Source organism: Macaca nemestrina, chromosome 6 (assembly GCF_043159975.1).
Source record: "Macaca nemestrina isolate mMacNem1 chromosome 6, mMacNem.hap1, whole genome shotgun sequence".
NCBI classification, from domain to species: Eukaryota; Metazoa; Chordata; class Mammalia; order Primates; family Cercopithecidae; genus Macaca; species Macaca nemestrina.
This window is the reverse complement of record NC_092130.1, coordinates 114268397-114294321: the sequence shown is the minus strand read 5'-3', so window position 1 is coordinate 114294321 and position 25925 is coordinate 114268397. Positions and strand designations below refer to the sequence as shown.

The following is a 25925-nucleotide window of genomic DNA, read 5'->3' as shown; positions in this document are numbered from 1 at the left end:
AGGGAGTGTTAACTCCCTGGTATTTTCATCCTGCCCATTATATGAGGTGAATATGGTGCTCAGACCAAGAACTGCAGAAGTTTGAAGTAAGAAACAAGCTTCATCTAAATAAGCTATTCAGAAAGCTACAGAGTAAGCTGAGAGAATATGGGTGAGGCATCAATATTTGCTACTTTTACCAATGCCGTTTTTATTATCCCCTCACTTTTTAGACCATTCTTTCTCAACCCATTGTTGGTTCCTGTTTTTCCTTTACCTCTTAAATTTTGGTGGTCCACGTGAAGGATCTGTTCTTGACCTTTGGCTCTTCTTCTTCTCTATCATTTCTCTGGACAATCTCATCCTTGTCTTGGATTCAGCCACTACATATACTTCCAGATTTCCAGCCCTGGCCTCTCTCTTGAGCTAGACCCATTGAGTCATTTATTCATTCAACAAATTATTTTTCAACACTTACATAATATGCTAAACTTGATGCTGGGAATGTTAACAGTGAACTATACATATTCCTGGCCCTTGGAGTTTATATTCTAGTCAAGCCATATAAACAAATACATAAACAATAAAGATTATGAGATATTATAAGCACTACAAAGTAAACTGGGTGTTGTTCTTGTGTCTGGTAGGAAAGATCACCAACCAGGGATCTCATAGATTAGCCAGGGAAGTTCTGTTTAAGTTATTGGTCTTCCCTGAAGTATGAGATTTAGCTAGCCACGTGAAGAACTGAGAGAAAAAGACTTTCCGGCAGAGAGCCAAAAGAGGCCACGTGAAATGCAGTGTTTAAAGAACAAAGAAGCTAGTGAGGTTGAAGTATAATAACCAAAGCAGAAAATGACATGAAATGAGATTGGAGAGGTAGGCAGCAATTGGGTCATTTGGAGCCTTATTAAATTTGGGTTCTTCAGAAGCAGATGTTGAGATAGAAGGTATTTATTAGGCATCCTTATGAAAGGAAGAGGAAGAAAATAGGAGTGGACAGAGGAAAAAGTCGAACTGTGATGTAGGCCCAAAAAACTTCAGCCAATTTAGTGGGAAGCTCTGGAGCAAGTATTGCCCATCAGAGTCTTTGTACATCTGGTTGAAATGTCCAGGCCTTTATGGCCCTGCCTGCCTTATTCAGTTACTAGATGTCGGCTGCTCTGGAAAACCACTAGAAAGGTGGCTACAGGCTGTGGCACATGCTAAAATTGTTGACAGCTGCAGGCTGTCTGCTCACAGCATTCACTGCAGCTGGGAAGCAAGTCCTTCCTTGAAGAAGGGCTTATCCAAATATCTCCATATTTGCCACAGGCAAGTTTGGATTTTGTTCGAAGGACCCATTTAAAGGGTTGTTAGTGAGAAATGGCATGAAAGGTCACTCTGATTGCTCTGTGGACATTGGGTCATAGAGGACCAAGGAGACTTATTAGGAGGCAATAATAGTCCAAGCAAGAAATGCTATTGGCAATAGAGATAAAGAGAAATGCACAATTCAAGGTAAATTTTGAAGGAAGAATTGATAAAATATAGTACTAGGTAAATGTAGGTGGTAAAGAAAAATAGGAATCATTTTAGTAAATGTACACAGTTGCAGGAAGGGAAGCTAATTTAGCTGCTGCTGGCTAAAGTGCTTCTTCGCACCATGTGAACATCCCAGTAACAGCCTCCTCCTCCCCAGATTGTGCCCATTGGTGTGCATTTGATATGTCACAGAGACTACTTTGAGAGTATAGTAATTAACTTTTAGGACTTCCGGTTAGCTGGAAGGCTCCTCTCTATGTTGCCTTGGATCTTGCTTATATCTTAGCATGTGAGGAAAGGGAGACTAGGCCATGTTGAAACAAGGCAAAGCTTCTAGGGGTCAGGGAAAACAAAGCTTCCAGTAGTCAGGCAACAGGATACCATGTATGCAAAGCCATGTGTGTGGCTTGCTAAGAACTGTTTATAGAGTAATGAGTAGTGGAAGGTAGAAGGAAAATATAGTGGAGGCAGAAACTTATTTCAAGTGTAGTCTAATTGTATGACCTTAAGTTAGCCCTCTGAGCCTAAGGCATCTTTGGACGTATTTAATTTTACATGTTTGTTAGACATCCATGTCCACCCAGATAGTTGGCTATATTATTCTGGAGCTTGGGGAGCAGTCAGGCTTGAAATGAATTTGAGCTTCTTCCGCATATGTAGACAATATTTAAACTTGGGATAAGAAATGATTACTTTGAGAGAGAGTATAGCTACTCCTTAACTTACCATGAGGTTATATCCCAATAAACCTATTGTTAAATCAAAAGTGCATTTAATACACCTAACTTACCAAATTCATAGCCTTGTCGTCCTTAAACCTGCTCAGAACACTTACATTAACCTGCAGTTGGGTAAAATCATCTGGTAACACAGTACACTGTAGAGTGTGGGTTGTCTACGCTTGTGATCAAATTGATGACTGGGAGCTGCTGCTCAATGCCACCACCTAGCATGACGAGAAAGTATTGTATGGCCTATCACTAGCCTGGGAAGAAATCAGAATTCAGAATTTGAAAATACAGTCTCAACTGAATGTGTGTCGCTTTTGCACTATCATAAGTTGAGTCATTGTAAGTCAGGGACTGTCTGTATAGTAAAAAAAAAAAAAGAGGGCTAGAATTGAGTCCTTGAAGCATTTCAGTGTTCTGAAGTTTGGCCAAGAAGGAGCTAACAGTTTGATGAAAAGATATTTGGATATTTTACAGACAACTTAAATTTGGTATGTTTAAAGCAGAACTCTTTTTCTATGTTTCCTACCATGGTTAATGGCATTATCTGTTGATAGTGATAGGAGGCAGCCAAATGCCTAGGCTAATAGTGGCGGGTCCCTGGTGAAACCCCACCTTCAAGCCAAAAACAGCCTGGAGTCTGAAAGACCAGGCTGCTGGTCCCAGATGAAACCCGCAACCCAGAGTGAGAACTTAATGTTCCTGTTTGCCTGCCCTTTCCTGATTCTTTCTGAATAATGCCTTTTAATAATTGAATGTTGCCTTTTCCAATACTCCCTACAGCCTGTCCCTTTGCCATTCTGAGCCATAAAAAGCTCCCGACTCAGCCATATTAGGGGTACTTTCCCACTTTTGGATAGGGGGACCACCCCTACATCCCCTCTCCCCTGAAAGCTGTTTCATCACTCAAGAAAACTCCCTGTCTTGTTCACTCTTTGAATTTTAGCACATCCTCATTCAAGAACTCAGGAACCAGTGTGTAAGCCAGGCTTGGCCCAAGTGGGCCGAGTAGGTGAGCTGTCTCCTGCAGCAGGTAGCATGGTCAAGCAAGGCCTGGGCGGGGCATCACCAGCCAAAGTTCCTCAGCTTGCAAAGTGTCACTGTTATCACTGATTAGAAACAGGGATTGTTCTCATCTTCTTCACCTCTACATATTGGTGACTAAGACCTTTTTCCTATTGAATATCTTAACAATCTTTTTTTCTCTGTCTCAATACCATTGTCTTGTTCCTGCCCTAATGATTTTCTTACTTGCATTTCTGCAGTGGCATGCTATCCAATTTCTCTATTCCAGTCTTGCACCTCTCCAATCTAATTTCTATAGTTGCCAGAGTCATCTTTTTAAAAATATGGGATAAACATGTAAGTCTTCTGCTTATGGTTGCCAGATTTAGCAAACAAAAATACAGCATACCAGTTAAATTTTAATTTCAGATGAACAAGGAATAATTTTACATGTACATCCCATATAATTTTTAGGACATAAATACTAAATTATTTGATGTTTATATGAAATTCAAATTTAACTGAGCATCCTGTATTTTATCTGGAAATCTTGCCCTTCCTTCAAAGCCTAAAATGTTTCACCATCACTTTCAGGGTGAAACCTAAATATCCTAACACTGCATTGCAAGATTCAGCATGTTTTAACCCCTATATACCATATGAACCACTCACAGTGTCCTAAATTTGCTTTGCTGCTTTACTCCTTCATACCTCTGATCACATGCTTACGTTTTCCTAGAATGCCCCTCTCTTCTTAGTTCTCTGGTTGATTCTGATTGATTGTTTAATACTGAAGTATCACCTTCTCTAACCCTCCAGTCCACACTCTGTGGATAATAATTGGGACATCAGGGCTGGGAGCGGTGGCTCATGCCTGTAATCCCAGCACTTTGGGAGGCCGAGGAGGGTGGATCACCTGAGGTAGGAGTTCGAGACCAGCCTGACCAACATGGAGAAACCTCGTCTCTACTAAAAATACAAAATTAGTTGGGTGTGGTGGTGCATGCCTGTAATCCCAGCTACTCTGAAGGCTGAGGCAGGAGAATTGCTTGAACCCGGGAGGCGGAGGTTAAAGTGAGCTGAGATCACGCCATTGCGCTCCAGCCTGGGCTAAAAGAGCGAAACTCCGTCTCAAAAAAATTAATTCATTAGTTAATTAGTTAATAATAATAATTGGGACACTAGCTTTTCTTCTGCATTCTCATAACATTCTTTGCTTTATATGATTGCAGGATTTATCATATTATAATATAATTTTTTTAAACCTGCCTCTCTTCCTTAGATTGTGAGTTCTTCGAGCACAGGGTAAAAGTGCTCAAGGTAAAACTCAATCCTTGGCACTTAGTGGGCTCTCAGTTAATATATGCATGAACCAATCAGTTAGTGAATGGGAAAGTAGGAAAGGACCCATAAGCGTTAGCCACATAATTGGCCACTGGCGCTTACCCAGCTTTTCCCTATGGTACCTCCTTTGACCATCCTCTTTGTTCCTCAAAGATGCTTCATAAGAATAGGAACTAAGTTTTGATCTCTGTATCCCTAGGCCTTTAAATTGTAGGTGCTCAGTATATATTAAATGAATGAATGAATGAAAAACACATGAATGAATGAGTATATCTTTCAGGGCCATAGCTCCTGTTGTCCCCTGCAACAAGTCCTAGAGGGTGCTGCCTCTGGCCACATTTTTTATTCTCTAGGGCAGGCTCTATATAGCCTAAGTTGCAGCTTCTTTATGTCTTACTTCTTCTCATCCAACTCTTCTTCCCTCTCTCAACCTAGGCCAGAAGAATTCTTTTCTCCCTACAGCAGCTAGCACGTAACAGCTCAATGAATGTTAGCAGTCATTCACAAATGGAGCCTTTTCTTTCCTCCAGGGCTCTTGCCTTTCTGCCATTTCTTTCTCTGTCTCTGAGGCCAAGCCTGGAAAGCCATGGGGACCTGACATTGCTTTTTCTCCCAGGGATTATGGTCTTTCCTCTTCCCACACAAGGGAGCAAGGTTTTCTTTGTCTCCCACCAGAGTAGTTCAATTAAATAGGACTAGCATTAAGTGACTCTAATTATTTTTTATTAATGTTTAACTGCTAACTTTCTTTTTCAATTAAATAATTGTGTCTTTATGCTCAGAGGCCCTTTTTGCATATATATGGAAGTTCATTTATTTTATTAAAGGAAATACCACCTGCAAAACTATTAATGACTTGAGCTCTGTGATTAGTTCATTTTAGTGACATTTTGAGATTTAATAATTAATCTGGCTCAGGTTCAAAGAAAGAAAACTCAATACCAGAAATTCCTAGCCAGCAAAGAATATAAACAAACCATACAATTGTCCCCTCAAATAACAGGAATCATTGAGATAGCCTTCGTGCAATTAGAAATGTTTTGAAAAAATGCATGAGGAAGGTTCAAGAAAGCATGTCAAAACAACAAAACTCAGTGTACATTCTCATTATTGTAATTGATCAAAGGATGTTTGCAATAGATTTGAATGTGAATAAATTAAATGTGACATTGATTTGGCAGAGGCGTACTAGTGATTGGCAAGAACATGTAGCAGGAGCAGCTTCTGCTAAAGCGTAACTCACTTGCCTGTTGTTTTATTCTAATAGATTTCTTAGCAACCCAGTACTATCATACTAACCTAAGCTCTGTCACTTATTTACTCTTTGGGTTTCTACTCCTATCTAGGCAAGATTAAATTTATTTTTGATTACTAATCTTGCAGGCGTTCTCTCGGGCCTAAATACAGAATACCTTTTGGTGATCTATGCACCTCCCTCTTTTTTCTTTTTCTTTCATAGATGAAAAAGGGTGATCTAATAACTTATTTCATCCTGGCAGTTCAACTTGTAGAACTAGAAAATGTAGTTTAATTAAACAACTTGGCAATATATTCAAGCTGAGACATCACTATAGCATTTGCTAGGCTTGAATTGTTTCTCAGCATGTTACAAAATTAACATTGTAAAAGAATATTCAGCTCTGAACATTTTGAAACACCAAATTCCCATTATAATTTTATAATTATATCGAGGATGGGGGAGCTGTGTGGTATATTCTGAGAGGCTACTTTCTGGGTGTGACCATCTAATAGTAAACAAATGTTACTGGTATGGGGTCCCGAAACATAGTTGATGCCAAATTTCACTTATAATCTACATAAATCCTTTGTAGTCTATGAAAAACATTTTAATTGACTCAAAGGCAATGTACTCATACTTTAAAATTTTTAATATTTACTAAAATAAAAAATTATTCACTAATATATATAGTTTAAATTATGGAAAGAAATTAGTAGAGCTGAAATTATACCTTTTTATAAATCCAGGTTCTCATTTTTTATATGTAACATAACTTGAATATGTAATATAACTTTATAAATAAGCTATGGTTTTGTTCCCACAGAAGACTGAAAAAGAACCCAGTGACATGGGCATAAGACTGACTCCTGAGTCTTAACTTGCTCTTGAATGTAGCAAACTTTCTAACAATGAAGCACTGTTGAATTTATTTTAAACTGTATTTAGATTTTTGTCTTGGCATGTGTTTTGAACTTCAGTTTGAACATAGTTATATATGATATACTTGGAATCCACAAGTACTTGAAGCTAAATGGAGACCATTTATAAATACTAAACTTTAGAGGAGCATGGAGCCAGAACATTAAAGAAGAAATGGCATATTTGTGTGTGTGTTTGTGTGTGTGTTCAGCCTGCATTTTTTCTCCCTGGATTCATAACATTTTTAAAGCAAATTTCTAATTCCCTAGTAAAGGACTGAGCATTAACTCTATTCCATTTCCATGTCTATCAATATAAAAATTATTCAAATACTTTTGAAGTCTATTATTATGGAATTGTATGCTTACCATGAATATTACACCATCAACATCATATATATGTACATATAAAGTATTACTGAAACACTCCTTCATAGAAGAATTCTCAATTGCCTAGGTTTGAGCGTTTTAAGGAGAAAAATTGGGCTAAGGGATTGAAATCTTGAATGATAGTTTGAAAACAGTTACTCATTTTTATTTATATACACATCACAGACAACATAAAAAAATTCTAGTGACATTTTACATAAATTAGAAAAAATGAGTAATTTATAATGTGTGTAATTTGTATTTACCTTCTCTTGATTCATTAAGTATACGTATAATAGATAATATTCCTAAAAAATGTTTTGTATATATACTTAGATCCGCATCTAAATATTTGATTCCATTTAATAGTATAGACTGAGAAATGTTCACTCCCACACCTCTGGTCTGAGTGTGACTCCAGAGAAGCAGAATGTGGATACCTGAGGTTGAAAACTCTTTGGGTAACCTTTGAACCTATTCAGATATCTCTCAGCCCTTCCCTTTCCCCAATACTCATCAAGTAATCTAAACTTATCTTCCAGTCATGATAACTTCATCAGAGAGCACTCACTGGTCATCAGCTCTTAGCCTTGCCTCAGATATTAGAGTGCATTTCCAAAGCCCAGGTTTACATAGCCTTAGTTTTCTTTCTGTCTCCCAACACATCATTGCAGAGACCTCTAGTATTTTTCTGCCATTTGTTTTACTTCCTCTTTATAATTCAAATATCCACTTATGTTATCTAATAACTTCCATAGCGATAAGTGTATATTAAAGCTGAATTCCTTGCCTTTGTGGAAAGTTAATGTGTACTAGGATTTTGCATGAGAGACTGTATGATTGGAGCAGCATAACTACTTATTATAATATCATGCCTAATGTCTGTGAGTGAGCGATAAGTCAACATGTTAGTAGATTGCATATTTAAGTTTTGTTTTTTTAAAAAACAAACTTTAAATCTCTTTTGTCATTACTACACATAGCAAGTTGCAACACTGAATGCTACAATAATATAGCTACCAAAAGGGCTCTTAACCAGGGCTTTTGGCAAAGTAACAGCATTGGAAAGGACTTGAGCCACAACCTTTTGAGGGCTTAAGTTCACATCACTGAGTAAATGAACAGTACACTATAAATAACCATTAACTCCATTACAAAAACAACAATGAGCTTGTTAAAGGCATTTAGAGCTTTTCTCATTTTCTCTTTTTTAATCTAATCCTTCCCAAACAATGATAATTTATATTAAATTTTGACCAGAAAAATATATAAATTCAAACATTAAATACATGCAAGTTGAGCAGCTCAAATTCAAAATCCAAAGTGCTCCAAAATCCAAAACTTTTTGAGCACTATTAAGGCACTCAAAGGATTTGGGATACTTAACTGTTAGGTAAAAAGCAAATATTCCAAGATCCAAAAAAATCCAAAATCCCAAACACTTCTGTTCCTAAGCATTTCAGATAAGGGATACTTACCCTATAATACTTTTTACAACTGATAATTTGTTTTCCCAATATTAAGGCTCCATACACAACTCAAGCCTAAACTAATTTGCTCCAGCTGAACACCCCTGAAATGAGAGAGACTGTCACAGACCATTGGTCATTCATAACACATACATTTAAGGAAAGTTTGGACACACAGATTTTGATACAGCTCATGCCTTTTTTTAATTGTCAGTATGGTTTATTTCTCTTCTTCCCTGAGATTGGTGGAGAATGACATTCTTCAATATTTCACTCCAGGAGCCTCTTTATCTGACCCTTTCAGAAGGGGTTGACCTCATGCAACCCTTTAGAAGGGGTTGACTCTCAATTGTCAACTCCATGAGATTCTGCTTCAAATGGACAAGAAGGCCATTGCTGATATCCTGCTCTATATCCCTAGTCAGGGGAGCCAAGACAATGGTGTAAAACATGGAAGCGTTGGTGAGTAGAGACTTTTTGTTGATGGGAATAAGGAGGTAATGAGGCAGAGTGTTGTTAATTTGAGGGCTGCACATGGTAACAACAGCCCTCTTGTCTCTCAGGCTGTGCGTCTCCTGAACCAGGTTTACAAAGCTTGAGAAGTTTGCTTGGCAGTATAGTCATGACTGGCCTCAAAATCCATATTGGTAGTTTCAATGAACAGTGTAACAATGTTCCTCATGTGCTCAGGGAACTTAGATTTGGTGGACATAGAGTTTCAGGTATCCAGCACCTAGCAGAGTGTCCAAAACTCTGGTGTTTTTCTCTGCAATGAAGTCCTTCATTCTGATCATTTCCAGTGCTATTCATTCTACAAGGTTTCCATCTTGCATCATTTTCCTTCAGCTGAAGTATTTCCTTTAATGTAGTAGAGGTTTACTTGTGACAAATTCAGCTTTTGTCTGAAAATGTTCTTATAATACTTTCATTTTTAAGATATTTTCACTGGATATAGGATTCTAAGTTGTTTCTGATGAGAACTCAGTGTTATTTCTTATCTTTGTCTTTTGTATAAGTGTCTTTTTTCCTATGTCTAGTTTTAATATTTTATCATTAGTACTTAGCAATTTGATTTGGATGTGCCTTGGTTTTGTGATAATCCTGCTTGGGGTGTTGAGCTTCTTAGGTCTGTGAATTTATATTTTTATCTCTTTGGAATAGTTTAGTCATGATTTTCTCTTCTCCTTCGATGACCACATGTATATCAGACTGCATAGTATTGTCCAGTAGCTCACTGAGGCTCTGTTCATTTTTTAGCCTTTTTTAAAAACTCTCTCTTGCTTCAGTTTTTGTATTTTCCATTGTCTTATATTCAGATTCACTGTTCTTCTACAATATCTAACCTACCATCAAGCACTCAATTTTTTTTATTTCATAGGTTATGTTTTTCACCTTGAAGTTATATTTGGTTCGTTATAACAGTTCCCATTTCTTTCCTCATGTTGATTTTTTTACTTTAACTCTTTAGACATTTTTATAGTAATTGTGATAAAGGCCTTGTCTGTTGATTTCATCTTTTCTATCATGTCTAGGTCTACTTCTGTTGACTGGTTTTGGGTCATCCTTTCCTCTTCACCTCTTGATTACATGATGAACAGTGAAATAGTATGTTTAGTATCTCAGTTTTGTTGTCTTCCTTTAGAAAATACTGAGTTTTGTTCTGGAAGACCATTAATTCACACTTGAATCAGCCCAAACTTTTGCAAGTTTTGTTGGTTTTTTTTTTTTTTTTTTTTTGGTTTATTTTTTGTTTTATTTTGTTTTGTTTGTTTTGTTTTGTTTTGTTTGAGACAGGGTCTGACTCTGTTGCCCAGGCTGGAGTGCAGTGGTGTGATCTTGGCTCACTGCAGCTTTGACCTCCTGGGCTCAAGTGATCCTCCTACCTCAGCCTCCCGAGTAGCTGGGACCACAGCTGCATGCCACCAGACCTGGCTAATTTTTGTATTTTTTTGTAGCAACAGGGTTTCACCATGTTGCCCAGGCTGGTCACAAACTCCTGGACTCAAGAAATCCACCCACCTCAGCCTCCCAGTGTGCTGGGATTACAGGCGTGAGTCACCATGCACGGCTAGAATCTTACTTGTAAGTTTCGTTAGGGTAGATCTAGAGCAGTGCAGTCCAATCCAAATTTTTGCAATGATGGAAATGTTTTATAACTATACTTTCCAATATAGTGGCCACTCGTTATACTTGGCTATGAAATACTTGAAATGTGGCTAGTATAACTCAGTAACTGAATTTTTTATTTAATTTAAATGGTATGTGGCTAGTGCCTACTGTATTGTACAGCATAAGTCTTCAATAAGCTGTACTCTCATGCCAGTTTAGCCCTACACCTAAGGAGTGACCCTTCCGGGATCTTTACAATGTCTCAGATGTTCAACGAGCTCTCCCTGGCTGGTGAGAACTTGACTTTTTCCTAGTCCAGTGCCAGCTCCAGCAATTTTCATTAAAATTTCACTACAGTTCCCCAGTATTCTTTAGTGAGAAGTTGTCCTTCTTGCTTTATGGAGTTTCACCCTGCACATGGACAGCTTAATATTTAGCTGAACACTCAACTGGATTACTATGCAGATTTCTAAAACTTACTTACTCTGTGTATTCTGGTACTCTGCCTAACATATCCTAGCATATTCCAACTTTCTCACACTCCCTAAACAACCATCTCTATCTCTCCCTAAACCACCATCCTCTGGTTGGATTCCCCCACCCTGTGTAGCAGCCAGTAATGTGTCTCCAGCCAGAAAGCTGGGATGATATAGGGCTTATCTAATTTGTTACTCATTGATGCCCTTCAGGGATCACACTACTGTGCTGCCTTTTGTCCAGTATCTGAAAAATGTATTTTTGTCCAGTTTTCTAGTTGTGTCATGGCAGGAGGACTAGCCTGGTACCAGTTATTCCATCTTTTGTCTGAAACTAGTAGATTACCTCTTACTTACTAACACCTCTACCCATTTCAAAGAGAGATGTGTACAAGTTTGGTATGTTTATTTTTTACCAGAATGAAATAAACAATCACTATTTTAAAATATATTTGTACCTTCTTCTGTTGTACTATCACTGCCCGGTAGCCAGTTCTTTCCCAACCTTTACAACAGTCCACTGAAGAAGACAACATTATTTCCATTTCACACAACACAAAAGTGAGACACAGGGAAGTTAAATAATACTCACAGAGTCACACAGCTGGTAAATGGTAAAACTGGGATTTGTATTCAGTGGTCTGGCTTCAGAGCCCAAATTCTATGCCACTATTGAGAAACGTTCAGAGAATAACAATGTGAAGAGTATACATATGAGTAATTTGAGGTATAAATATTTGTACTTATATAGTCACATATAAACAATATTCAGTTTTTAAATCAATAATGTTTGGCTTACATTAGAATACGGAAAAATCTGTAATCTGCATAAACTTTTCGATCTTTAAGGGAATTCTAGAGGTTACTTAAGGGGAACGAAAGGAAGATACTTCCATTTGGTATTGTTTGTTTACTTATTTATTTATTTATTTATTTATTATTTTGAGACAAAGTCTTGCTTTGTCATCCAGGCTGGAGTGCAGTGGCGTGATCTCGGCTCACTGTAACTTCCACCTCCTAGGTTCAAGCAATTCTCATGCCTCAGCCTGCAGAGTAGCTGGGATTACAGGAGTACACCCCCACCCGGCTAATTTGTGTATTTTTAGTAGAGACAGGGTTTTGCCATGTTGACCAGGCTGGTGTCAAACTCCTGACCTCAAGTGATCTGCCCGCTTTGACCTCCCAGAGTGCTGGGATTACAGGCGCGAGCCAAAACACCAGCCCATTTGGCATTGTTTTATAAAAGCTTACTCACCTTGTAATACATAACTATCTTAAGAAACATAATACTGTTATGAGTATAAACCCCATTTTCAGGTAAAAAAAAACTGAGACTACAAAAGTTAAGTAGCTTTCTTGGTGTCACACAGCTAGCAAATGGTAGATTTGGGATTGAAACCCTGTCTGAGTCAAAGAATTACCCATGTGGATTGTCATCAGTGTTATTTTTTTAAATGAAGAAGTGAAATATTGGAAGCAACAGTAGAGGTGGTTGTTAAGTAAATTGTGGTGAGAAAATACCATTCAGCCATCTTTTTTTTAAATGTTAAAGAAAAATATTTATTGGCAGCAAGATAAGTAAAATGATGAATATTTATTTTTAAAATACAAACATTTATGTAGAGAGACACCCGTTCCTGCTTTATCCTTACACAAACACTGAAACATACTGTTATTTGATAAACATATGGAGATATAGGGTGATATTGTTCCAAGGAATTGTAAGGAAAAATACTTGCTTTATGGTAGTTTCTATTTGAAAATAGACTTTCTTAACAGTCTTTAAGGTCTACAATTCCTATCCTGTTTTCTCCACGTAACTACTTCCTTATCAATTCCAAATATTTTCGTTGTTGTTGTTTGGGTTTTTTTTCTTTTGTTTTGTTTGAGATGGAGTCTTGCTCTGTCACCCAGGCTGGAGTGCCGTGGCATGACCTCAGCTCACTGCAACCTCCACCTCCCAGTTTCAAGTAATTCTGCTGCCTCTCAGCCGCCCGAGTAGCTGGGACTATAGGCATGCGCCACAATGCGCAGCTAATTTTTATATTTTTAGTAGAGACAGGGTTTTCCCATGTTGGCCAGGTTGGCGTTGAACTCCCGGCCTCAAATGATCTGCCCACCTCGGTCTCCCAAAGTGCTAGGATTACAGGCATAAGCCACAGAACCTGGCCCTTCAATTCCAAATAGTTACAAGACTGTATTTCCTTTCATAAATGATTTACTCTCTGTTTAATTTTGCCTGGTACCAGTTATGTTTTTTTCAGAAAAACAAAAAAATTCTTTTTTAGGAAAAATTATGGTCTCCATATTTTTCAACTCTGAAATCTTTAACCATCTTCATATGTAAAAATAATTAATATATTCAGATTGACTTTTCATTTGCCTCAATAGCTATTATAAGAAAGTCTTAGAAAAGTAATGTTGAATGAAGAGAAATTATGTGAAGGCAGGAGAAACAAGAACAGATCTTTGTCCTCCATTTTCTTTTCATCAAAAAGCATATGCATGTACCAACTGTAAGACTGCAACTATAGAGATTACATAAATAAAGTAGGCATGGGCACAGCTTCAGGTGATGTGACTGATCTATAATACAAAATCCAACCAAGCTCCATACCAATTTCTGAGTATCCTCTTGCTACTTGAGGTCGGTTACTAGTGCAAGTTTAACCTGGTCCTGAACTTTTCATTCCGCTCCGAAGAACGAGCTTCCATGAAGACACAGGAACTTGAATTTTTGTCTACTTCCACTATTACCAGTATGATATTGAGGGATTTCCTTTGTGATATATCGTCACCTTACATAACAATTCTAGAGGTTATAGGAAAAAGAAAACCTGATTTCTCTACTCTTACCCTCACTTGTAGCAACTACCCAGAAGCTCAGTTACTGTGGTGATTAAACTACTCATGGGGAATTGCTCTGTGTTGTGAAAATTACAAGAATATTTATAAGTATTGTTCTTTCCTGTACATATTTGCTTTGAGGGAGAAGTTTCATTAGATGGGCCCTTCTTCACATCTAAAACTAAGTCTATAACACTAAAACCACAAAAACTTTTTCCCCTTTAAGTACAAACTGTTATTTTAGATGTCACTTTAATATCAGAGCTTACCTTTTTAAAGGACTATACAATCAATATTACTTGAAATTCACTTGAGAAACAGGTGATATCATACATTTAGATATCCAGACATTGCCCTGTAATTGACATTTTTTAAAAGTTTTGAAATTTTAAAATACTTTAGAGAGCTTTTTTTTTTTTTGGTCAGTGTTGTCGGATATTAGTTACATTAACTTTCTAATTTCACATTACAAATAACATGTTCTAAAAATCAGATAATACAAGTAAGCAAAAAGAACATTAAAAAATTTCACACGTTTAGACATGCATTGTGAAAACAGAAGGAATGGGCCAGGCATGGTGACTCACACCTGTAATCCCAGCACTTTGGGAGGCTGAGGCGGGCAGATCACCTGAGGTCAGGAGTTCGAGACCAGCCTGACCAACATGGAGAAACCCCATCTCTACTAAAAATACAAAATTTGCTTGGTGTGGTGGCATATGCTTGTAATCCCAGCTACTCGGGAGGTTGAGGCAAGAGAATCACTTGAACCTGGAAGGTGGAGATTGCGGTGAGCTGAGGTTGTGGTGAGCCGAGATCACGCCATTGTACTCCAGCCTGGGAAACAAGAGCAAAACTCCGTCTCAAAACAACAACAACAATAAAAAAAAAACAGAGAAGGAATGAATAAAGACCAAAGATGTAATTACTGTATTGCATTTGTTTATAAGATACGTATCTTTTCAAATATTAATATCCCTGAAACTATGTGTGGAATTTGCCTTTTTTAGTGCTATAGTGATGCTTCTTAAATGTGATGGTCTTTTATTCAAGGAAACACAGTAACAAAGGATTGATGGTAATTTTTGGTATAGATCCTCCTAGGTAGAATTCTGAGGAACAGAACTGCATTGTACAATCTGTTTGCACAGATTTGAGAAAGTATTTCCAATAGCAAAGAGCCTCTCTGCAACAGTGTCTAGGGCATGCCAAACCCTGATTCCATTCCTATCCTCCTCCTTTCCTGCCATACCACTCCAGAAGAGAAAGGGAAATATTAATAGATGGGGCTTGGTTCTGGTACTACAGAGGGTGACATTAGCATTCACACATTTGAACAGCAAAGAAAAAAAAAAAGGTAGTCAGAGCACTTCTTTCTCACCAGTGGAAAAGTACAGTCACTGAGTTTTAGGGCAGAAATCAATGTTAAGCTTAGGAAATCTTTCATAGAGTGTCTCAGGCTCTTGTGTAATATTTGACATTTATTTGTTTCATTTTTTGGGTAGTAAATATTTCTACTATGGGGTGCTTCATGTCTATTATAGCATAAAATCAGGACAGAACTGTTTAACACTAGTATGTAATCATACAGCTTTTTCAAACTTATATACATATCTGTATATTATTTAAATGCAAAGTATGTATGTATGTATTTATATGTATATAATATGTATTTTTATTGTCTATTTTTATAAAAACTGTTTGTTTTTTTAACTAGAAATTTAATAATTTCTTCCATTTATATATACATGCAGGAAATAGTAAAGAATGAAAAATACAGAGAAGTCAAAATAAAAAGCCAAGATTTTTGTGAAAAAGAAAAATTCCTTAATAAAGAGACCAGTGAGGAACTCTTGCCTCCACCAGTTCAAACTCAAATTAAAGGCCATGCCTCTGCTCCATACTTCGGAAAGGAAGAACCCTCAGTGGCTCCCAGCAGCACTGGTAAAACCTTTCAGCCAGGATCCTGGGTGCCACAAGATGGCAAGAGCCACAGTCAATGAATGCATTATGGTCAAATCTTTTCATGTATATGGATGTGACTATTTTAACAAATAAAAGAAGTCAAAACTTAATTACCTTGTATTTTCTGAATGTACAATAGTTTCCTATTCCATTAATCTTAAGAGTTCATTTTTAGAATGCACAAGAAATGTGAGATTATGTACTATAGAAACCTAACTACTTTTAGATTAAAATCCTTCATTTGACTTAGTCATTGTTATTTATGAATTTGCTTAGATTTGTTTTTCCCTCTTTGGATTAATCCCTTGAGAAGGATCCTGTAGCTGTGAATGCTTAGTACATTTTGGATCTTTATGATCATTTGGGAACCACTCATAGATATAACTGGGTACAAATAATGAGGGTAAAATAGTGAGCTCTCCCAACTGATCAAATGTAGGAGAAAAAAGAATGAAGATTCTTATTTCTGGAGAGGTGACCTGTAAGATTCTAAAAGACTAATAAAAAATGTGAACTTGGATAAAACATGTAGAGGCAAAGAAAACTTAGTTGATAAGTGAAAAAAAACCACTAAGACCTTGATGAGAGGATGGGACAAAAGCTACGTTATGGTGGGACTCTGGTTGGAATTTGGAGAGAGAAATTAGGACCAATAGAAGTATACAATCCATAACAAAGTCTGAAAGGACAGTAGAGAAAGAAATAATGCAATAACTGGAGTTCCATGAGAATGAAAATTACTTTGAAAAAATAGAAAATTGGAGAAAGCTCTCAAAAAGCAGAAATTAATTCCACTAGAAGACAGAAGACAATGTACATATTAAAACATTATATACAAAAGTACATTAAGAGGGCCATACATTTTCTGGAGTGCACAACAAAGTTTTTGTTGTTATTCCAAAACAGAGTTTTTCTCACAGTGTTTGGCATACAATAGATGCTCAATATTTACTGAATGAATGACCCAAATTTGTGTGTGTGTGTGTGGGGTGTGTGTGTGTGTGTGTGTGTGTGTGTGTGTGAGATTATGAATGCTTTTATTTTCTTTTGTATTTTATTATTATTATACTTGTAAGTTCTACGGTACATGGGCACAACGTGCAGGTTTGTTACATAGGTATACATGTGCCATGTTGGTTTGCTGCACCCATCAACTCATCATTTACATTAGGTATTTCTCCTAATGCTGTCCCTCCCCTAGACCCCCATCCCCCAACAGGCCCTGATGTGTGATGCTGCCCTCCCTGTGTCCATGTGTTCTCATTGTTCAACTCCCACTAATGAGTGAGAACACATGTTGTTTGGTTTTCTGTCCTTGTGCTATTTTGCTGAGAATGATGGTTTCCAGCTTCATCCATGTCCCTGCAAAGAACATGAACTCATCCTTTTTTATGGCTGCATAGTATTCCATGGTGTATATGTGCCACATTTTCTTTATCCAGTCTTTTATTGATGGACATTTGGGTTGGTTCCAAGTCTTTGCTATTGTGAATAGTGCCACAATAAACATATGTGTGCATGTGTCTTTATAGTAGCATGATTTATAATCCTTAGGTATATAAGATTGCTGGGTCAAATGGTATTTCTAGTTCTAGATCCTTGAGGAATCGCCACACTGTCTTCCACAATGGTTGAACTAATTTACAGTCCCACCAACAGTGTAAAAGTGTTCCTATTTCTCCACATCCTCTCCAGCATCTGTTGTTTCCTGACTTTTTAATGATCACCATTCTAACTAGTGTGAGATGGTATCTCATTGTGGTTTTGGTTTGCATTTCTCTGATGACCAGTGATGATGAGCATTTTTTCATGTGTCTATTGGCTGCATAAACATCTTCTTTTGAGAAGTGTCTGTTCATATCCTTTGCCCACTTTTTGATGGGGTTTTTTCTTATAAATTTGTTTAAGTTCTTTGTAGATTCTGCCTATTAGCCGTTTGTCAGATGAGTAATTGCAGAAATTTTCTCCCATTCTGTAGGTTACCTGTTCACTCTGATAGTTTCTTTTGCTGTGCAGAAGCTCTTTAATTAGATCCCATTTGTCAATTTTGGCTTTTGTTGACATTGCTTTTGGTGTTTTAGTCATGAAGTCATTGCTCATGCCTATGTCCTGAATAGTATTGCCTAAGTTTTCTTCTAGGGCTTTTATGGTTTTAGATCTTACATTTAAGTGTTTAATTTATCTTAATTTTTGTATAAGGTGTAAGGAAGGGATCCAGTTTCAGCTTTCTACTTATGGCTAGCCAGTTTTCCCAGCACCATTTATTAAATAGGGAATCCTTTCCCCATTGTTTGTTTTTGTCAGGTTTGTCAAAGATCAGATGGTTGTAAATGTGTGGTGTTATTTCTGAGGCCTCTGTTCTGTTCCATTTGGTCTATATCTCTGTTTTGGTACCACACCATGCTGTTTTGGTTACGGTAGCCATATAGCATAGATTGAAGTCAGGTAGCGTGATGCCTCCAACTTTGTTCTTTTTGCTTAGGATTGTCTTGGCTATGCAGGCTCTTTTTTGGTTCCATATGAAATTTAAAGTAGTTTTTTCCAATTCTGTGAACTCAGTGATAGCTTGATGGGGATAGCATTGAATCTATAAATTACCTTGGGCAGTATGACCATTTTCACAATATTGATTCTTCCTATCCATGAGCATGGAATGTTCTTCCATTTGTTTGTGTCTTCTTTTATTTCGTTGAGCAGTGGTTTGTAGTTCTCCTTGAAGGGGTCCTTCACATCCCTTGTAAGTTGGATTCCTAGGTATTTTATTCTCTTTGTAGTAATTGTGAATGGGAGTTCACTCATGATTTGGCTCTCTCTTTCTTGATGTATAGGAATGCTTGTAATTTTTGCACATTGATTTTGTATCCTGAGACTTTGCTGAAGTTGTTTATCAGCTTAAGATTTTTGAATGACCCAAATTTTTACACTCTGAATATCTTGGTTCAGCACTAACAATGAATTCCTAAAAACACATAGATTAAAATTTTTACTTAATAGCAGGTAAAAATTTTAACTGCCTAAGAAATACACTACAGAAACATAAAACTATATAAAACATTATTACTAAAACAAGTAATCAAATGACAAAATCACCATAGTTAATGGCAACAAGCCCAACATTCCAGCAGCCCTGTTATATAATATCAGGTTAAATATTTTATCTTATTATATAATTACAAAGTGATACTACATTTTCCCACAGAGGCAAAAAAGGAACTAGTCACTAGGTAATATGAAAGGAGATATATACAGCCAGCAGGGTGGCTCAGACCTGTAATTCCAGTGCTTTGGGAGGCAAGGATGGGAGGATTGCCTAGCATTTGATACCAGCCTGGGCAACATAGCAAGACCCTATCTCTAGAAAATTTTTATTTTTTGAGATGGAGTGCAATGGCACCATCTCGGCTCACTGCAGCTTCACCTCCAGGGTTCTCCTGCCTCAGCCTCCCGACTAGCTGGGGTTACAGATGTGTGCAACCATGCCCAGCTAATTTTTGTATTTTTAGTAGAGACAAAGTTTCATGACCACGTTCGACACCATGTTGGCCAGGCTGGTCTAGAACTCCTGACCTCAGGTAATCCAGCCACCTCAGCCTCCCAAAGTGCTGGGATTACAGGCATGAGCCACCATGCCCTGCGGCAAAAATTTTTTTTAGTTAGCTGGGCATGATGGTGTGTACCTGCAGTCCCAGCTACTTGGGAGGCTGAGGCAGGAGAATGGCGTAAACCCGGGAGGCGAAACTTGCAGTGAGCCGAGATCCGGCCACTGCACTCCAGCCTGGGCAACAGAGCGAGACTCCATCTCAAAAAAAAAAAGAAAAAAGATATAACTTGTGGTATAGTTGGGACTGTGAATTGAGGTGTTCTTAACTGCTAGACTGGATTGTAGAGAAAATTGTAAATGTTTTAACACACTAGTGTTTCTACTGCCAAATTCCTGTTACCTCATTAATTGCATTCCATATACACCTTTTGCAAATGTTTACCACATAGTCTGTTTATAAACATCTTAGATATGGCAGAAGTTAACTACTAATTTTTATGGTTTTCATTTTAAAATACCTGTTTTGCATAAACAGCATGAGAAAATCTTGGCCAGGAGTCCCTTCTAGAAAATGCCTTATGTTAAAGAAGATGATATACAGCCACCATTATTAGAAGAGCTTGTACTTTCAAGGGGATTTCTGGGGTGGTGGAAATTAAATTTGTAATAACCTATCCATATCCCTTTCCTCCAGGCTGACATGTTTAGGGTGACTGGTCACATTAGTTAGGTGGTATTGGCACAGAGTTAAATATCCTGCATACAAAGTGAATTATAATCTTGGCCTAATTGATATTTATTTGCCTTTCTAAACAACTTTTCTTAAATAAAAAAAAAAAGAAAAAACAAACCTTGCGTTTAGGCCAGACACAAAGCAGAATTAAAAATATTAAATATTAGTTTGCCCACCATACTTCATATCATAATTATACTCTGGACATTTACAAGTTTATTATGAAAATGTCTATTCAAGACAGATTTCAAACCTATGCCAAAAAAACTCTTCAATTTCAAAAGTAAAACTGTTCATGTTAACATGAAGAATATTATTTATACTTAAGTACTTTCTCAGAAGTAAAGCCTTCCATTCTATGCCTCTGCTATACATGCATATAGCATACTTTTGGTTTCTACAAAAATAGCTTCATATTACACAAACTGACAAAGTACAGAAAATGCTGGCTACTGGGTTTAATTATATAAACCTAGCTTATTACGCCTTAGATACCTGAAGTTAAAAACCAACAAAAATGGAGGAAATAATCCTTTTCCATTCTTAGTAACAGATTTCTGGATGTCATTTAATTAACCTTGAATTAATATAATATCCTTATATTGATTGTTTAAAAGCTATCTCATTAACTACGCTATTTAAATGTAATCTGAGTTTTAGAGTAGGCTTTCCCAAATTGTACTTAAGTTCTTCGGAGAAAAAGAGAAGTGTAGAGGACAATCTATGGTAGTCAAGTTAAAACACTCCAAGAGATCATCTAGAAATTTGTCTAAGTTGTACATGTGTTTCCCAAACTTTGGGTATTTGACCATGTGATCCCTTTTAATACGTTTGAGAAATGCAGAATTTGTCCTTATTTATTCCAGATATGAAGTAAATCAGCATGATTCTATAACCAGTAGCAAACATAAAAGCAATCATTCCTAAATAAGATCAAATTTCCTCCAACTTAGAACCATATAAAATATAAGATCTATTTCAACATTAGGTTTCCAGCCCACAGCTTCCTTTGTTGTTTCTTTTTTCTGTTTTTTGAGACGGAGTTTCGCTCTGTCGCCAGGCTGGAGTGCAGTAGCGCAATCTTGGTTCACTGCAACCTCTACCTCCTGGGTTCAAGCAATTCTCCTGCCTCAGCCTCCCCAGTAGCTGGGATTACAGGCACATGCCTACCGCACCCAGCTAATTTTTGTACTTTAAGTAGAGACGGGGCTTCATCATGTTGGCCAGGCTGGTCTCGAACTCCTGACGTCGTGATCCACCCGCCTCGGCCTCCCAAAGTGATGGGATTAGACATGAGTCACTGTGCCCAGCCTCCTGTGCTTATTTCTAGTCTGCTTATTACAAATAAGTAAAATTTAAAATGTCCTTATATATCTGATAAGTAGTAACATGCTGTAAGTTTTCATATGGATACTATGGCTCAAGTTCTGACACACAAACTTTTATTTATTTGCTTATTTTTGATAAAATGTTTGTTACAGGCAGCCAGGGGACAGCTTTCTTTTTCCGCCCAAGACCAGCTTTAGAATGGTAATTGATTGTACTTAGTTCTCAGAACTTCAGAAACGTAATAGATAAACAATTTCTTAAAAGTATTCTAGATAATAGCAAATGAGATTCTTTAACAACAGTACTCTGTTGCAGTGAGAGGTTTTTTCTGAAGCATCCCAAACCTCACAATATTCTCTTTACTCCCCCAATCTCACACACACACACACACACACACACACACACACACACAGAGTAAAATCTCAATCTCACATATATAAAAAGGCTCTCTAAATGATGGGAAAAAGTGGGAAAAAAAGCATACGTCAAACAAATACAAAATTGGCATGTGTTAAGGCTAACAAATTATAGAAAAACAGAACTTTAGATACCTTTAAGTTGTTACAACGGAACGGATAAAACCGTAACTTTAGTAGATAACTGAGAATTATGACTATATCCTTTGCTTCAATACTTTTACTCTAAAATGTGACCCTAAGTAAAACATGTACATAAATTCTTTCCATGAACAGCTTGATTGCAGAAAACCACATGTATTTTAGATCTATCTTAACACTGAATTATTTCAGTGCCTTGAGTTATAATGTGTTGCTCACACTGGCACCAAGTAGAGACTGATAATCTAAAAGAATAGCATTAAGTGTTATTCAAACTCGTCCATAAACATTCTCAGTGGTCCTTAGGTTCTCAGATATAGTCCTGAAGTTTTACAAGTATGCTTAGCTGTAATTGAAAATTCTAACCTGCATAACATAATGTAACTTAAAAATGTAGTTCCACCAAAAAATAAAATAAAATCCAGGACCTTACAAAAAATTATCAAATTTATTTTAATATCTAGTTTCATTTTTAAACTGTAGCTGCTGGATAATTTTTTGTAATTTAAAATTCATTATCAGGGTACAGAAAACAATAAGCTGACAGTGAATTAAATACTAACAGTGAACAGAATTATTGGACCATGCATTTATAAAAGCCACGTTTAATAGTAAAACATTCCAGTTATACTACTTAACTGAAAGAAACATCCTTTAGCTCCTTACTTCCAATTACAGCACATTCTCATTTTGATATAATTTATCCTTTTCACCCAATTACTACTATGCCCAACAAAATGTTTCCAAATTTTATACCTTTCTTTACCACTTAAGAAGTATGACATCACTGTTATGCTTTACAAGTTCTTTAAAAGAAATGTGAAATTTAAAGTTTTACTTTGAAACTGTTTGATCAGAAAGTATTAAATATCACTACCACATGAGTTAAAACAAAGAATGAAATAAAATACAAAAGTGGTGTCTATATAATCAGCGAATTACTTGATAAGACATTTTAACTGTTTTACAGTTCTGCTTAGCACAAGAATAAACCGGTTCCAAAGTACTACAGTGTTTGGCATTTTTACTGCAAGGTTTAAACCATAGTGTTACTCCTCTCAACAAGCCATCTCTAAGAAAATGGCAGTGTTTGTGAGTACAGAAATTGTTCTATCCAGTAGGTGGTATTCTACATAGTCAAGAGAATGCTTTATAAAATTGTTTTAAAAAATGCAAAATGACTTGATAATTACCAGCTGTCTCAAAGGCTATAAGAAAAATGCAGCAAATAGAAGTACTCATTGATTAATATTATTTTGTTTTGAGAAAGTCAGAAATGATTCTAAGAAATAAGCAATAATAATAAAAGACGTAATTAATATACTGTATCTCTTTTAAGCCAAAGCACACTTTTACCTCAAACAAGACAGTTCTGACTTTTACATTCTTAATTTCCTTTGTCCAAAACAGGACCCCATTTTAAATAGAGTTCATTTGAATTGAGTTCATAATCTAAAGTCACTTTTCCCCACAGGATGTTTTCATTTCAGTAGATAAACTGCTAAGCGGCAAATGACTAAGTCAGTTATAAAGAATTTGTACCACAGTAAATGATAATTTATAATAACTGTCAATAGAAACCTACAAACTTCTACACCCAAGCCTAAAAGTTACTATAGTATTGAGGTCAGAACTAACATGATTCTTCCATTTGGTCAGATTTCATTTACTAAATAATACTGTCAAGAAATCCAAAGAAGAAACTTTAGTGGGTTCTTCCAAAGCTGCATAATTTTCCAAATGATTTTCCTCTGGTTGCAGAGCCTATTCAGTCCTTCAATCCTTTTTTAGTCGTTTAGCTTTTGCAATGTTTTCTTGGCGTTTTTGTTTCTTCTTCTGCTCCTTCTCCCTGGCCTCAATCATCTTGGCCAGTTTCCAAGACAGTACAGCACTTGCTAGGAACAGTGGAGTAAGGGCCAAAATAACAGTTGTAAGGAAGCCATATGGGTCTTTTGCAGCCCATTCCACAACATACTCAGCCCAAGCCTTTATATCAAACATCTTCACTGCAGTCTTATGAAAACTGGGGCTGGAGAAGGTGGGTGGAGAAAAACAGGAGAAAAACAGAGGAAAAAAACAGGAGAAAGACTGTGGTTAGTCAAATTTTGAAAAAGTTTCCTCACACAACCAGTTAACTCATGATTCCATTATCACTCAGTTTGCTTTTTTAAAAAGTACTAATTAGTACTACTGTAATAAGGACTAGTATTTCCAGTTAGGAAAAAGTAATTCATCTAGGACAGCCAGAATAGTGACACTTCAAAGATGTAAAGTTATAGAAGATTTTAAAAAGCCATGTGACTCTGTCATAAGGACTATGCATTCTCACATGCCTCCTATATGGAAGACAAACTTTATTTAGCAGGAGGCTTTCATAAGAATCTTGAGTTTTCTATGGTCATTAAGAGCTGAACACAGTTTGTCATTTTTTGACATATCCTTAGTATTACTAATTAACAAAAATACAAATCAGCAAATTTGGTGTTTAAAAGGACAAGCCACAGAGCATGTGCAATACTCGCAGAGAAGGAGAGATGGCTATTTCCAGGAATGGGAAAGGGAGGGTAAGGGAGTCATGACAATCACATTAATATGCCAAAGCAGCAAAAAGTACTGTGCTATTTTATGCCCTTTCAGCTTTGAGGACCTCTGCTGGAATAAGCCTAATTTAATAAATGAGAAAAGTAGCCTTAACAAGATGCCATGTGTTTTGTTCCTTTTTGAGTGTAAGGAAAAGGCATCTGGCAAATGAGGATTATGTGACTTGAGTGATGTTTTCTATTTTGCCCCAGAGGCTTTTCTACCTTTCATGTTTGTGTCAACCTCTATTCAAAGTGGAGAATTAGAATACCTGGGTAGGGAATGAGGTATATACATCCACTTACGATTTCAACTGGAATTTTTAAAAAAATTATCTACCTTATGCTTGAGTAGTGATCTCTAACTTTGTCCTGGTATTATTAGTGACCCAATCACGACTTCAGATGACCCTTGGTAGTCTGTCTTCTTGAGTTCTACTGTACACATCTGAGAGATGATTTAAATTCTGTACAATTGGCTAGCTGGAAAGAATACAAAAAATAAAACAAAATTTAAGTCACAACTTTCAGGATAATTGTAATAAAATTTTAAATGGAAAATTTCTATATTGTATATACGCAATCTATATGACATCTAAAATTGCCTATCCATTATAGTAACTTAATATGTTTCTTCCTCATTTGAATTTACCACAATTGCAAGTGCCCTGTAAGAAAATCCTAATTACTGGAAATCAAGTATTTTACGAAGTTAGTTATTTCAATAGTAAAATTTTTTTAGTTCATTGACATATAGAAGACAAGTTGGCTCACTGACTTACACAGTATATCCGTTCCTAGATTTTCAACTTTCTATACTAAAAATGTTGCCATTCATTCATTTACTGGATTAGGTACACCACTACAAAATCAAACACCTCATCTTACTCTTTAAAGGTTTTTTTGGGTCTATCATACAATTTGTGTCCTTTACTTAAAAAATTAGAAGACATAACCAAACAAATTATAGTAATTCACCCACAGTCCCATTACCCCAGGAAAACTATGACTGGTTTTAATTATATCTTTCCCACGATTTTCAACTGAACACACATGAAAGTGCCTAATACGTTAAATATCTTCTCCCGGACTTCATAAGACCTCACCCATAGTCAGAATTAGGTACTACTCAGATCGATCTGCCTTCACCTTCTCCAGCCCAGTAGCGAATAAACAATGTAAGTTTCAGAGATAAGCAAAAGAACTTTTGCAGT

General features: G+C 36.7%; 2 protein-coding genes across 6 annotated transcripts in view; one reads left to right on the top strand and one right to left on the bottom strand.

The window, feature by feature from the left end:
* LOC105499446 (NADH:ubiquinone oxidoreductase complex assembly factor 2) overlaps positions 1 to 25925 on the top strand; it is a 235361-nt gene that overhangs the window by 181320 nt on the left and 28116 nt on the right. For 2 of the 5 annotated variants that reach the window (XM_071098887.1, XM_011772005.2), the window contains one exon: positions 15762 to 16082. The exons of 1 other annotated variant lie outside the window; for it this stretch is intronic. In XM_071098887.1, the coding sequence (XP_070954988.1) occupies positions 15762 to 16010 (249 nt within the window). In that variant the 3' untranslated portion in view covers positions 16011 to 16082. Of the gene's footprint in view, positions 1 to 8854; positions 9038 to 14028; positions 15641 to 15761; positions 16083 to 25925 lie in introns of those variants that run through there. 2 more of the 5 variants (XR_011624971.1, XM_071098889.1) reach the window with 2 other exon arrangements.
* Positions 22718 to 24133, bottom strand: LOC105499442 (small integral membrane protein 15). The gene has a single exon (XM_011772004.3). It carries the CDS (start codon positions 24131 to 24133, stop codon positions 23909 to 23911), a length of 225 nt encoding a protein of 74 aa, XP_011770306.1. The 3' UTR covers positions 22718 to 23908.